This window comes from Dreissena polymorpha, chromosome 9, assembly GCF_020536995.1.
Source record: "Dreissena polymorpha isolate Duluth1 chromosome 9, UMN_Dpol_1.0, whole genome shotgun sequence".
Lineage (NCBI taxonomy): Eukaryota > Metazoa > Mollusca > Bivalvia > Myida > Dreissenidae > Dreissena > Dreissena polymorpha.
Window position 1 is genome coordinate 26,737,456 of NC_068363.1, and position 14,404 is coordinate 26,751,859.

Consider the following 14,404-nt stretch of genomic DNA (forward strand, 5'->3'; position numbering starts at 1 on the left):
AAAAGTCAAAGTCACTTAGAAAAAGTAATCAGCTTGACCTGTTGTCGAGGGTGACGACATTTTATTCTGTTTGTTTCTACATGTTCATACTTGTTTACAATTAAAAAACCTGTATACATGTATCTTATTATGTGCACGTGTGAATACGCTCGACCTTTATCATGCGTAACTGTTTCATCAATCGATTAGTGTTGACCGTTTTGTCTTCCAGGTTGATCCAGATATGTAAGCCGTTCGTCTACCACCGTATCTACACCCACAAAAAGACCCTGATCTATTGCTTCGCCCTCTGGGGCTGGGCCATAATACTTGACATTCCTAACTGGGTCGGGTGGGGCGGCCACACATTCGGATTAAAGGAAATGGGCTGCACATTTGATCGAGTTGCAAACTACGGTTTTACCATGTTCTTAGCGACAATGTCTATATTTATCCCGATGACAATAGTGTTCGGCTGCTATATTGCAATAATCGTCTTCGTTCGACGAAGCCGAAATGAGATTCGAAAATTCGGCAAGGAGAGTGCAATTCGGCGATCCTCTACGCCGAAGGGCGGCACAGCTCGGAAAATGTCTTTCAAAAAGGATGACTTGCAGTTCGCGTTTATTTTATTTGTTTCTTTTCTAGCTTTTGTGCTATGTTGGAGCCTGTATATGGTGGCGTTAATATTTGATTTTAAAGACCGTTGGCCAAAGGAGATCTACGTAGCAGGGACGATATTGGGTCACACAAACAGCTGTCTGAATTCAATCATTTACGCACTTGGGTACGCGAGGTTCAGAAAAGGATACATTATTTTTATCCGTAAATTGTTTTGCTTGAAAACTCAACGGAACTCAGCTGCTTTGAACGACTCAAAGTACAGTCTTCGCTACACCAGCAAAGTTACAGGTCCACTGAGTACGCCGATTACCGGTAGGTCGAGAGTATTGCAATTGGATGACAACCCAATATCCCCCCCTGTGACTACACCTTTGACAACAATGTGTCGCCATGGAAACGGGTGGATGCGATGACCGAACCAATTCATGGTGGCGTTATGAAATTATTTGACATAAAATGACTTAAAGCTTAAGTTAAATTGATACATTCAAACGAAATTGAGTTAACATGACGAGTGGACAGTTTTGTTTTTTTAATATTCGAAATTGTCATCATTGATCATATTGTTTAAGCAATGAAATAAATACTATCTTGAGAGAGGTCGTGAGAATAAGATTGTCCTTATAGATGGAATAAAAAGTTGTTTCTGAAAGATGAACATTGAAAAAAACAAACTCAAACTTCACTTTAAAAGAATTATAGCTCGTCGAATGTGCACGGGTGTGATTGGAAATCTTAAGTATTGGTTTACATAAATGAGTTGAGTTTAGAATTGTGCTTCTATAAAAAGTTTTCTTTTACTTGCCTCAAGTATGTATTTTTGGAGAATTTATAGGGATGACATCTTTTGTTTCCTATTATCATCAATGTTAGTTTGTTTAATTTAATCTTATGGCAATATACAATTTAAGTTTGAATGTTTCCAAAACCAAGGTAAAATGTCGGATTTGAAAAATCTTTTCAGCGGATATTGACTGGAAAATTTAAACGCGACGGTGCTCTCTAACGGTGGTACATATATTATATATTGACAAGCATCAACGATATTTCACGAACGTTGGTGATCAATTCAAAAGTAGTAAATATCCACGTCTTTAATAAAACTTAATATCAACGTCTTCAATTATACCATTTGGAAATTATATTTTCACGAAAATCCATTTTTCTTGTCTGTTTAATCTCCCACCTCAAATCGAATCCGACATTATCTTTTATACCATTTGACTGAAGTTGATTAAAATTGCCTCAAATGTTGAGGACACTTGAGACGATGTTCAAAAGTAATGAGTCCGTCACGCAGGCAAAAGGTAAAATAAGTATTTTAAAGTCAAATTGTTGAGCCTACATGTTCATGCCCGATCTATTCGGGATGCGTCAAAAACTGAATGAGGCAGTCTAAATGGCTCACGCCTTCAAGGCCAAGGGCATATTTAAGATCAGAAGTTAAAGGGTTGAGTCTCTATTTTCGTTGCCGATCCACATCTCCTTTAGCAATTACACATTTTTATAAAACTTGGCAATATAAAGAAGTGAAACTCCAGCTGCATGAGCAGTATTGCATTCTTATTATATTCAGTTTAATGGTCCTTTATATAAGGCAAAGACCCATTTCCGAAACAGTACAATACGAAACGGCATACACACATAAAAAAATAAAGCTGGGGTCACCGAATTGGAACAGTCAATGCAAAGCATTTGGGGTTTGTACCGGTTTTAGAGCGCTCAACCTCACACTAGGTCGAGCAATATTTATGATACATATACGTGTAAATAAAATTTTACCGCATAGCATTGCAACTCAAATTAGACAATAATAAAAGGGAATTTTAACGCATTCAATTCAATTACCATATAATTACTCAATGGCAGACATGCTTTGATAATTCAGGCGTTGTGCAGAAAGCAAAGGGAAGCCATGCCTTCTCAATGTCATTGTCATATTCTTTGTTCAAACAAACGTATAATCTTCCATTTTTGACGTTGCTGCGAAGCAGCTAGTCTAAGTTATCATACCATGAAAAAATTCTTCACAATGGCGACCTATTGTAAAAAGACCGAGCCAGTCCGATTTGGATAGCTAAATTTTCTCAATCGACATACCTCGCTGATTATCATTGATAAAGGTAAAGGAAGATTAGCTATAAATAGGAGAGTATATTCTGGGAAAAAGATTTAATAATAGTTTGAAAACGTTAATTTTAAATCAGTTATATTCAATCCTTTATATGTTTATAGATCAATGAAACAACTTTGCATTTTCTGTATTGTATTTGACATGTGTCGTGATTCTGTAAATAAATTGCGAATGAAAACGTGTATAATTAACGTTTAACGCGATCATGAGTGTAAAGAAAACGAATTATTTCGAACCTGACATTTGTAAATGTTTAAGCGAGTATGGTATAGAAACAGCATAATAGCCGTGCGACATATATGAAACTCGCTCTTATGCGTGCTCTCTCAGTTTGCATATTTAATAAACTTTTCAAACAGAAATTAAAGAGCCACATCAGTGCACACACTATGATTGATAATTCATTCGTTTGTTGGATATTGTTTTCTGTTTAATCACATATTACTAACTTAGGTCATATCGCGGAGATTTAGTTAACCTTACCATGTGTTTATGTGCGAACTCACGTATTCAAGTCGTATTCGACTATGTGCTCATACCTACTTTTGGGAATCAACATGAAATTATTGCCGTACTGAACGAACAAACATGCCTTAGCTTATTGAATTAGAGAAAAAAACAATAATCAAAAGAGAAAAATTATATGTTCATGCAATTGGGCATGTGCAATCACGTCCGTACACACAACATCATTAACTTAGCGAAGGAAACAAGGAAATATAAAGATTGGTATGATATACATGTGAAATTAAAGAGCATGGTGTAATTAAAGAGCATGTCAAGTTTTGAATACATCTGCTGTAACGTAATGTTATAACCCACAAACATTTTATTGTAACATAACGTTTTTTTAAGATAAGTGGTACAGAAAATACACGTCGAAAATCTTTTTAAAGATATTTCTTGTTATATTTGATCGAGAATGTAACCGCCTCCCAGTTTCGCTGAATAGGTCAAGTTCCCCACGGGTACTACTTTTCCGTACCCCCCAAAAAATTTGCGTACCCAATTTTGTTCGTACCCAATTTGTTTTTCGTACCCAAATTCTTTTTCGTACACAATTTTTTTTCGTACCCAATTATTTTTTCGTAACCAATTTTTTTTCGTAACCATTTTTTTTTCGTACCCAATTTTTTTTGGCATAATTTTTGTACCCAAAATTTTCGTACCCATTTTTTTTCGTACCCAAAATTTTTGTACCCACAAACACAATTATGGTGATGTAGATATACTTAAATTGATGTTTGTATGTCAATCCTCTTCAAAAGTATCGTCACACCAGTACTGTCAGTACTTTGATTATTTCCGCTCCAGACCGGCTATACCCTCTGAAGAATTTTCATGAACTTGCGCAATAATATTTAGGTAATTGGCCATTTCTGTCAAAGGCCAATATCACGATTCAATGTAAAAAAGATTTTAATGAAACCCTGGTTTAATGCTGAAGTAACTGATAAGATGCAATCAAAGGAATAAAAGTATTATGCTGCAATCGCGCTTACTCAATTTCATGCTGTCACTTGGAGATAACTGCTAAGCCTTCATAGGTATCTATTATATCCATTAAAAGATAAATGCCATTCAAAAGATACCCAGAAGTAATACGAGAGTCAGTAATTCTTGCTCAAAATGTGTATTACTAAAAAAACGTCAGTATATATGGCAAATTATCTAGAAATGTTGAAAACGACATTTATTAAAAAAATAATCTTTCATACAAAGAAAAAGAAGAAAAATAAAATACATTTATGATTGGCTTTTTGTTTCCAGTTCATATGGAAAAAAATCGTGGTACGAGTTTCCGCCACGTCTTTGTGAGAAGTGTTTCACATGTAGCTTTAACAGCATGATACTTTTATTCCTTTGATGTTTCGCACTAGTGAAACATTGGGTCTTGTTGGGTCAAAAACAAACTCACTTACCCACATTAAAGATAATATTGTGACCAATCAAGAGCCCATATTTTACCAAATTAATTAAAGTTCTTAACACGACTAGACGATTGGTTTCAATTGTGTGTCAAGTAATTAACTAGCTTTGCAGGTAAATACTATTGCACTAGGGCGTAAAGAATGCATTAGCCAATACGAGTTTTCATATTTTCAAAAGCTAAAAAGTATGTATAAATTGTTTGCTTGACACATGACTGGTATGTATAATACCTTCTTTTGAAAAACAAAATATTATAATAAAAGTTGTTCCTGGGAACACTTGAAGCGGATGCGGGATAATCTGGGTCCGGTTTAATAAAAAACTACAAATCACGACTGTAGTCGCGCGACTGTGCGGTCGACCGACGGTTGTCGGCCGCCAACTGACAAATTGTCGCGTTCACGGAGAAATTTGCCGCGACTGTGGTCGCATGACTGTGTGGTCAGTCGACTGCGGTCGTTGTAGTCGCTATTTTTTGAAAATTATCACTTCCGCCATCAACATTTTTTTTATTTATTGTGCGAAAACTCATATCACGAAAAGTAAATCTTAAATTTGTTAAAATAATATGATATTATTTGTTTAAACAGAATTCGCTTGCGGATTCTTCGTCAAAGGTGTGTTTGTAATAATATTCATTAAGTGTTCAAAGTTCAAATACAAAATCTGACGCAATGAAATAAAATCTACTACTATGGTTCACGCGTCTCTGGACAATGTCCTTTCGCGTGTCAAAATTGCAGAACCTCAAACATACTTGCTAACACAGTTTCAAGATGTTGGTACTAAAGACCGTACATTTATATGAATATTCACCATATACCAATATGAATTGGTGCGCTAGACAAATCGGACGGAAAGAAGGATCGAATGAATAATGCTCGTAGATCGAGGAAAACGCGTGCAAAAACTGCATTGTGCAGTCTGGATGTCTACGGAAGTCTTTAAAACCAAATAACGGATTTGCAATCAGCTCTGGAATTCACTAATGATTATAGACATACTGCTGAGACATTTTTGTTAAAATGTTCTTTTATATCTGGCTTCTTAATCTGCCCAATAATTATTGCACTTAAAGGTTTGATACATTGCATTATCGTCTGCAAAATTCATATTAATAAGAATCTATCTTAATAAGGTTGATATTTCACTTTTATAGGATTGAACTTATGACACTTAATCTGCAATGATCGTTTTGTTAATTATTCATATTCCATTGTAAAATTCACTTCAACTTAATACAGATACTCGAAAAATATGTATGGGACTCTTCTAAATAAATCTAGGTACATGGTGCCGAGAAAATTGTATTTCGGGGAGTTCGTTCCTGCATATTTTATAATACTGTTAACATATCTGAGATTTGCTTTATTGATACCATGCTGTTTTGTCTAAAGTAAACGGTATTTTTATACAGGATATATTTCACATCTGATCTGAAAAAAACATCTGATACGAATTCGTATTGTCGGTACTAGGAGATTAATCAAATAAATATTTGAAGCATCTGTCAGTATTACAAAAACGTTTACTTACACTTATCTTGTCTGTATTTAAGATATTAGTCTGGTTATTGATGGCTCGAAACTGATCTAGTAATCCGAGTGTTTTTTAGCATTATTTTTGTGATTTAATTTCATTATGGATGTCTTTATCAAAATATCATTTTATTTCTTAACCTACAAAAATGACGTAATGATTCATGAGGCAAAATACCTATCCTTTATTTCTTGATATTTGTTTCTGTTTTCCCTTCATTCGTTGTAACCACAAATTCTTTCTTCTAAAAGCCATTATTCATTATTAATATTGATGTAGGTTATATGACTCATTCAATATTATTATTACAAAATTAAATTGGTACTGTTTCTGATATATAAACACGAAGTGATGAAGCTATTAGTGGAGTAACATTAAAGTTGTGCACATGTAACTAAGTATCGACACCATTTTACTTTACACTTTACTGCATGTATAAATCATTTGTGCGTATGGTATAAGTATTGTCATTTTTTATACCATGGTGTATTTTTACAATTTTAAAAGAATGCTATCAATATACATGTATGTTGTCATTCCATTTAGTTCAGCATATATATGAGCCGTACTCTGTCAAAAGTGGGTTAAATGCATGTGCGTAAAGTGTCGTCCCAGATTAGCCTATGCAGTCCGCACAGGTTAATTAGGGACGATATTTTCCGATTTTATGATATTGCTCGTTTAAAGAAAGTGCCTCCTTAACAAAAGTCTATTTTAGGCACACAGTGTCGTCCCTGATTAGCCTGTGCGCACTACACAGGCAAATATTGGACGCTACTTTACGCACATGGATTAAACCCCTTTTTACAGAGCACGGACCATATGTGGAGTAACGCGTCAACGGGACACGTTGAATGTAAAATCAGTGCCTTCAACTGAATTCATCTCAACGTACGTGTACAATTTGCGAATTATAGGCCAAGGTAAGTTCCAAAGAAAGTTGCCCTTAATGCGCAGTTTATTGAATGATATTGGTGCACATAAACCCGGGATTATTTGCGCATTGCCTTCCTGTGGGACTAACCTTAAACTTTCAGTGAACAGTTTGCACTCCTCTCTTGTATTAATACTACTCTTTATAAGCCGGGAGAAAAATCAATGACGCGACGTTTAGCATCATAAAACATATTTATCCCATTGTTATTAAGGTAAATCAATTAAGTGCATTTCTTCTAAACTACTGTATATGTATTACTTTCCCTTGCTCGATACATCCGTGTATTGGATGGGAAATACGCATATTGATGATACAATATTGTATAAATTTCGGAAACGTATTCTAGATCTACAGCAAAGGTGTCTATGAGCTCCAATAGCTCTCTCCTTTGTAAGCGAAATCGACGGAAAAGTTCATCATCATTGTACATGTCTAATGGATTCAACCTATCTCTAAAAACTCGCTCTCTTCGAAAATGTCTTCGCATTCGATGAACAAGTCGCCTGGAGGCCGCCATGATTAAACTCAAAACTATCCGCGTTCATTTTGCACGGGTTTTGAATGCCGACAAAGCGTCAAGCGACGAGCAGTCGTGGTGTGAGGGGTAGACTGCAGTCGCTCGACAATATGTCGAACAACGCGCGGTCGATTGACGACCGTCGCTCTCCATTAAACACGGCTATCGTCGCACGACGATTATTATGGGATACCAAAGGGGTCGAAACTTTAACTTCTGCTCGAGCAGAAAAAAATGCTGCTCGAGCAGCATTTAAATGCTGCTCGACCAGCAAAATACTGCTCGAGCAGCAAATTTACTGCTCGACCAGCATTTTTTCTGCTCGAGCAGAAAAATCCTGCTCGACCAGCATTTATTTTTAGATTATGGCATTAGCCAATCAGAACTCTTGTTATATTTGCCATTTGGTGCAAAACTGGCTTGTTTGGAAAAAATGGCTGCCGCCGTGATGGTGCCTTTTTCACATCTTCTGCAAGTTTATGTGACGATCTGTTTAACATTGACACGCGGTAAGTGCTTTATATTTTGGCTGCAAACTAGTCGATCAAAAAATTGTTGCCATTCGATTAATGAGAAAATCGATCATAAATGTCTAACGGCTGTTAAAACTTTTGCGAAAATCACGACGATGACTGATAAGAATTGGTCAATGGGTGGGTTCTCTGTTTCTATCGATTTACTTTCTTAATGATTCTTAATTATTGCTTCCGACACAGGTGCCGATAACCTGTGATTGTGCCTTTCTGGTTAACATTGTTTACGTTTCTCGTTCTCCCCATATATGTATATCTGCTGTCCTAACTTTTACAATTATCCAAAATATCATGTCTGTTAACCAGTTCTCAGTGCCCCAGATAAGCTGCGTATCTGCGTCTTTCACCCTATTAAAATATTTAAAAATGCAAAGAAATACAATATCATGAGTATTGAAAACGCAACCAATTTGACTTTTACGCAAATTCGTTTAATTAACGATACAAAACTTCGATTAAAAATGCTATGCTCATTTTAGGTATTTTCTCTTTTGAATTATTATCATAACGCGGTGACGCTTACACTCAGCAAGCTTAGCAAACGGTCATAGTTATTCAAACACTATGAGTTTTCAATCTGACCTAATTCGTCGCTCATTGTGCATGTATTTGTAAAGCGTCTGTAGTTTCAGTTTCTATTACGATGCGAAATAAAAATAGCTAAGAGAGGTCGAAAGACGTCCGAGATTGTTGCGCCAAAATATCAGCTGATCGCAAACTTTTTCGAATCAAGAAAGCAAGAGCCAACAAGTGCCGAATCATTCGTGTTATCGATTTTGTTAGAAACTGTGCATACAGCATTTGAGTTGACATCCAAAAAACATGATGGAAAGTCTGTGACTTAACAAATCTGTCAAAAGTATAAAAAGGCATGTCATTGGTTAGAATTTCTCGACATTTTTTAAAGTTTATATCATGGACAGTTTCAAGGATTAAAGATGTTACGAAACATCAGTTAATTAAAATGTATGATGATAGTTTACAGTTCTATTGAATCAATACAAGTGTGCAGCGTCAACGGAAGTAAATCAGCAATTATTTAAAGGTATGCATTTTTATTACTCATTTCACTCTATATGAAGAATGGAATCACCCTATTTTTTAAAATCAATGGTTGAAAACCCAATTTTCCCAAATAATTATCTGGGGCACTGAGTTCTCGAGGACTTTTCTCAATTTCAATGTAAATTATTTTTCACCGAGGCCTATTTGCTTGTTCAAAGCTAACAACAGGTAAAATGTGAGTTGTGTCTGAATTACAAGTTGTTTAATTTTTCATATTGAAATGTTTACAATTTACTATTTATTGAATAACTTGGCAGTGCATAATTAAGTTCTGGGATGTTATTTTCAGCTCTGAACTGCGAAAAAAATGCATAATAATTACATTGGTGGCACTATACTGTAATGAGTTACCTTTCATTACACACTCATTTTAACCATGGCATGCTATTGTACAACATGTCTTGACGGAAATAATTTCGATAAAAAATATTTGCAGGAAATAATTTTTCCATTGCGAATCGTTTGTATCTTTTTATCTTTATTCTGAAATGCCCCTTAAGAATAATGTCATGTATAGCTGGTTTAGAATTAAGGATGATGATATGTCCTAACAGCATTTTGTCATGTCATTTACTGTACTTCTTAACCTACATGTATTTGAATATTCAGTCCCCATGTAACTACGCCCATATGTTGTGGACATTTTCATACAAGAATACAAACAGGAATATGTATTGGAGTTTGCTGTTTAAATTTACAGTCAATCGGAGGGTAACAGGTTTGTTTTTAACCAGAAGTGAGGAACTAAACGCAATTGGCAGGGAAAAAAATATCTCTTTATACCACTTAAGTATATTTGCATCACAGGAGCTCTGGTGTCATGAGGTTGAGGAAACTAGTGTTGAATCTAAAACATTTAGCATCATGGACTCAAAAGTGTGAAGCCAAGTCAGACACCGCAAAATGTAAAATAATCTGTCAGATGTTTGGTCTGACAGGCTACAAAATTCTGTCAGACTGAAGGATAATTTCTGGATTCCACTTATTAGCATACCTGATAATAGCATATTTCTGTAATTAGCATATAGCAGTGCTCCAGATAACATGTGTAAAGGCGTAAAAACGAATAAAATTTCTTAAATAACGATTTAGATTTAAAATCTTTGCATAAAGTTACGCATTGAAAAAATAAAACACAAATTCGACATTTTCGAACGTGCGTAAAACTTCCAGTAGCAAATTATATATGGTAAACATTTCATCCCGGTTCTGACATGTCGAGGCGCTCAATTAAAACTACAGATTTAAGTCAACGTCACTTTGCTGTTAGGAAGGGCCACACTTAAGAACGGTCGAAAGGCCAAACAGTCTCGATTCTGTTCTCCTGGTATTACAGGCGAGTCATTACTGTTTATTGTACCTTTTTAATTACACTTATCGTAATTTTTATTCACAAGTAATAAACAATATACCTATTCAAAATGTCATTAAAATTAAATGTTAAATATATATTTTTGATATGACTTTAACGGCGACCAAAATGCCATTATGACCTAAGCCGAATTGACAGTTACTGTTTTAAATAAAAAATCAAAATGTCCAACCGAAGCGGTGTATCGAAGCGTGGAAGGCAAAAAAAGCAAGATGAGCAAGATAGATGTGGGGTCTTTTGAGCCAGAAAAAGCTGTCCGATTATGGGAAAGCAAGAAACAGAAAAGAAAGCCAGGCTTTTCCAAGACTATAAACCAAAATGTTGGATTGTTGATGTGTCAAAAACAATGCATAACAATTATTTGGTAATATAGTGTTAAGAAGTAATTTTATAAATAGGGGGTAAAATAAGAATTAATTTGTGAAATAGGGAGTAAATAAGAATTTGACCAAATTTTTATCTGGAGCTCTGATATAGAATGTCAAAGCACAGATTAATTCTTAAATTTTAATGTATTTTTATTAACCAGGTTTTCCGAAGGAAAAAACTGGTTATTAGATTGGCGAATGCGGGCGGGCTGGCTGGCTGGCTGGCTGGCGGGCTGGCTGGCTGGCTGGCGGGCTGGCGGAACAAGCTTGTCCGGGCCATAACTATGTCGTTCATTGTCAGATTTTAAAATCATTTGGCACATTTGTTCACCATCATTGGACGGTGTGTCGCGCGAAATAATTACGTCTATATCTCCAAGGTCAAGGTCACACTTTGAGTTCAAAGGTCAAAAATGGCCATAAATGAGCTTGTCCGAGCCATAACTATGTCGTTCATTGTCAGATTTTAAAATCATTTGGCACATTTGTTCACCATCATTGGACGGTGTGTCGCCCGACCATGGTCGCTCTCATTAAACCGGACCCAGTAGTAGTGGCAATCTTGATACGTCGACGGTCTTATGTTCCTTAGTAAGATAGATCTCGTGTCAAAGAAGAACCAATGCATTAACATTGTGGCAAACTATGTTAAATGTGATTAAGTTAACTTCATGTCTAGGTATATACGGCGACTTGTGACGATACTTCATTTATTTTTTCCAAGTATACGAACATCATAGCAGGTCAAGATCAGCAACTTCCAAACACATTTAAATTTAATTTATTATTTCTTCCAATTATAGTTGTGATGTTTATAGTCTGCTAGTTCTTTTAATTTTGTCTTGATATGAATACATTTGTTTTTAAATATCTTCTGTCTTAATAAATAGTCTACAAGATTGATTAAATGTCATTTAATTCTGATGTTTGTTTTATAGATGCATGCTATTTATTGTTATAATTGCCGGTTAATAGCTATTCATAGCTAATGCTTCTTTGTTACACATGTACCGACTTAACATTCGATTTGATTTGAAATTATACCTCATGGCCCATCATTAATGCCTATACAAATCATTGATGTGTAAATGTATACCAACACAAGTCTTGCGTTACAAATGTATATGTTGATCAATATATAATACGTTTATACTACATTGTTTGAAAAAAAATGGAGAAACTAGATGTAGGTTTACCAACTTGGGAATGTTTGCTGCGAATTGTAGGTTTGTCGTATTATTCTCAAATTATTTTGGATGCAGAATACGATGGCAATATCAAATACGCCAAGGCGAAAATCAAGATGTCGCATTGCAGTATTAAAACCATCATTTATATAATTCATTATCCTCTTTTGCAATGGATTAGCTATGCTGTAACTAGATTATTCCTTCATGTATATTTGTTAAAGACACGCACCTTGAAATGAAAATCATTTTAATCAATACATATAGATGCAATTTGAAAGTGTGCAAAATTGTCATTAAATCTTTAGCCTAGTTAGCAAGTAATTTTTTTTTTATAATTTAAAACCGAAAGTAGGATTCTATACGTTAACGTCCATTTCGACAAACACGATTATTTTTAAGTTTGAAAGCTTAAAATGGACGGATTTCTACTTTGTAACCACCTGATATATTTTTATTGGCATAGATAAATTTAAATCAATAGCCTAGTTAGGAAGCATTTTTGTAAATGTTAAAACCGAAAGTAGGAGTTTTATATCTATACGTCCATTTCGACAAACGCGATTAATTTAAGTTTTAAACCGCCAAAAGACGGATTTATAACTTGAAACAACCAGATACATTATAATTGGCATAAATAAAATTAAATGTATAGCCCAATCTCTTGCACGACGGTTACATTACATTCACCTCTGTGTTGGGCTCAGAACGGACTATTGTTATAAAAGCGTCTCATTCATTTCATGATCATACCAAGCGTTCATCATTGAGGTTACAGTATACTAAACAATCTCTTGCACGACGGTTACATTGCATTCACTGCATACCACGATTATAGCAGTCTTAATTCATTATTATAAAATTGGTATGGTTTCCTGATGTGAAGAAACCAACATACATACACACGTCGAAGCAATTCCTAACGTCACTCAATAAACATTTATGTTCAATTGTTGGCATTTGTAAAGTGCGTGAAATGATTCCATCTGCGTAAATGGGCAATAAAATAGTTCCAAAGAGTGGCATTAAAACTCGCAAGTTTTTGCACAGTTTATCGTACATTTAAGTCATATTTCTTAATTTAATGCATGCGATCTTAAAAATATATTCAATTATACATTGAATGCGTTTGTTCGGTTTTAGCTATTTTATAGACAAAATGGCGTGCTGAGCCTTTCGCAGAGTAGTATGTGAGAGCAAGGAACGACAACTCTGCGTGGAGATTGTGTATAGCCTAGTTAGCAAGTTATTTATTTTTTAAATGGTACCGCTTTTAAAACCGAAAGTAGGATTTGTAGACTTATACGTCCATTTCGACAAACGATTATTTGTAAGTTTTAAAGCGCCAAAATGACGGATTTCTTCCTTGTAACCACCATATATATTCTAATTGGCATAGATAAAATAGGTTTCTTAATTATACTTAAATTTACTATTCCAAATAAGGTGCGTGTCTTTAAAGCGTAAGTTGTTAAACTGCATGTTTTTTTACATGTACGAGAATAAGACAGGTAAAAATTAACCATAGTTTCATTGACCGTATTTCAATATATTCGTGTGTTCCGCTTTTGTTATCAGACGCAACGTTGTTGCAAAATGTGTTTTCGAAAAGGAAAAACTCTTGTCCCATCATAAATCTGCCATTTTTAATTGCTTCGATGATGTTAGGATTTGATTAAACATTCATCGAAGTAGGACTAGGTTCCCAAGTATCTTACACATCACAAGCGCGTCATGTGCATCGTAACCGTGTATACTGAAACCATATTTAGCTAGCATTTGAGATCACTAGAACTGCGGTTTTGGATACTTGAGCTTAGGTGGTTTTAAGTGTTTATCTCTGAATGTGCAGTCCGCACAGGCTAATCAGGTACGACACTTTATTTATGGTATTGTTCGTGTAAAGGGAAGTCTCTTGACTATAAGCCCAGTTTTCCCAGTACGAGGGTAAATTACAAAGCGCCGTTATTTGTTAAAATGCTTTTTTACCATTTACACAGTTTTTTCGCAAAGTAGCATTACATGTTTTGTACGGAACTTTTATATCATGCACGGATTAAATGCTCAATATGGAATATTGCAACTGGTTATCTGATGAACACCTCATGTAGCGAGTTAAAACGCACGTCTTTCGGCCATTTGTAAAGTTACTTTGATTCATTTCGTTGTTTGATGCTTTTCCTACAGCAGTTCCCAAAGTAAAAAGGCAAAATGTGC

General features: G+C 35.1%; 1 protein-coding gene across 6 annotated transcripts in view; it reads left to right on the top strand.

The window, feature by feature from the left end:
* LOC127844324 (melatonin receptor type 1B-B-like) overlaps window positions 1–1,414 on the top strand; it is a 118,404-nt gene extending 116,990 nt beyond the window's left edge. For all 6 annotated transcript variants that reach the window (XM_052374428.1, XM_052374432.1, XM_052374429.1 and 3 more), the window contains one exon: window positions 212–1,414. In XM_052374428.1, coding sequence (XP_052230388.1) covers window positions 212–1,016 — 805 coding nt within the window. In that variant the 3' untranslated portion in view covers window positions 1,017–1,414. The remainder of the gene's footprint in view (window positions 1–211) is intronic.
* Window positions 1,415–14,404: the final 12,990 nt, after the last annotated feature.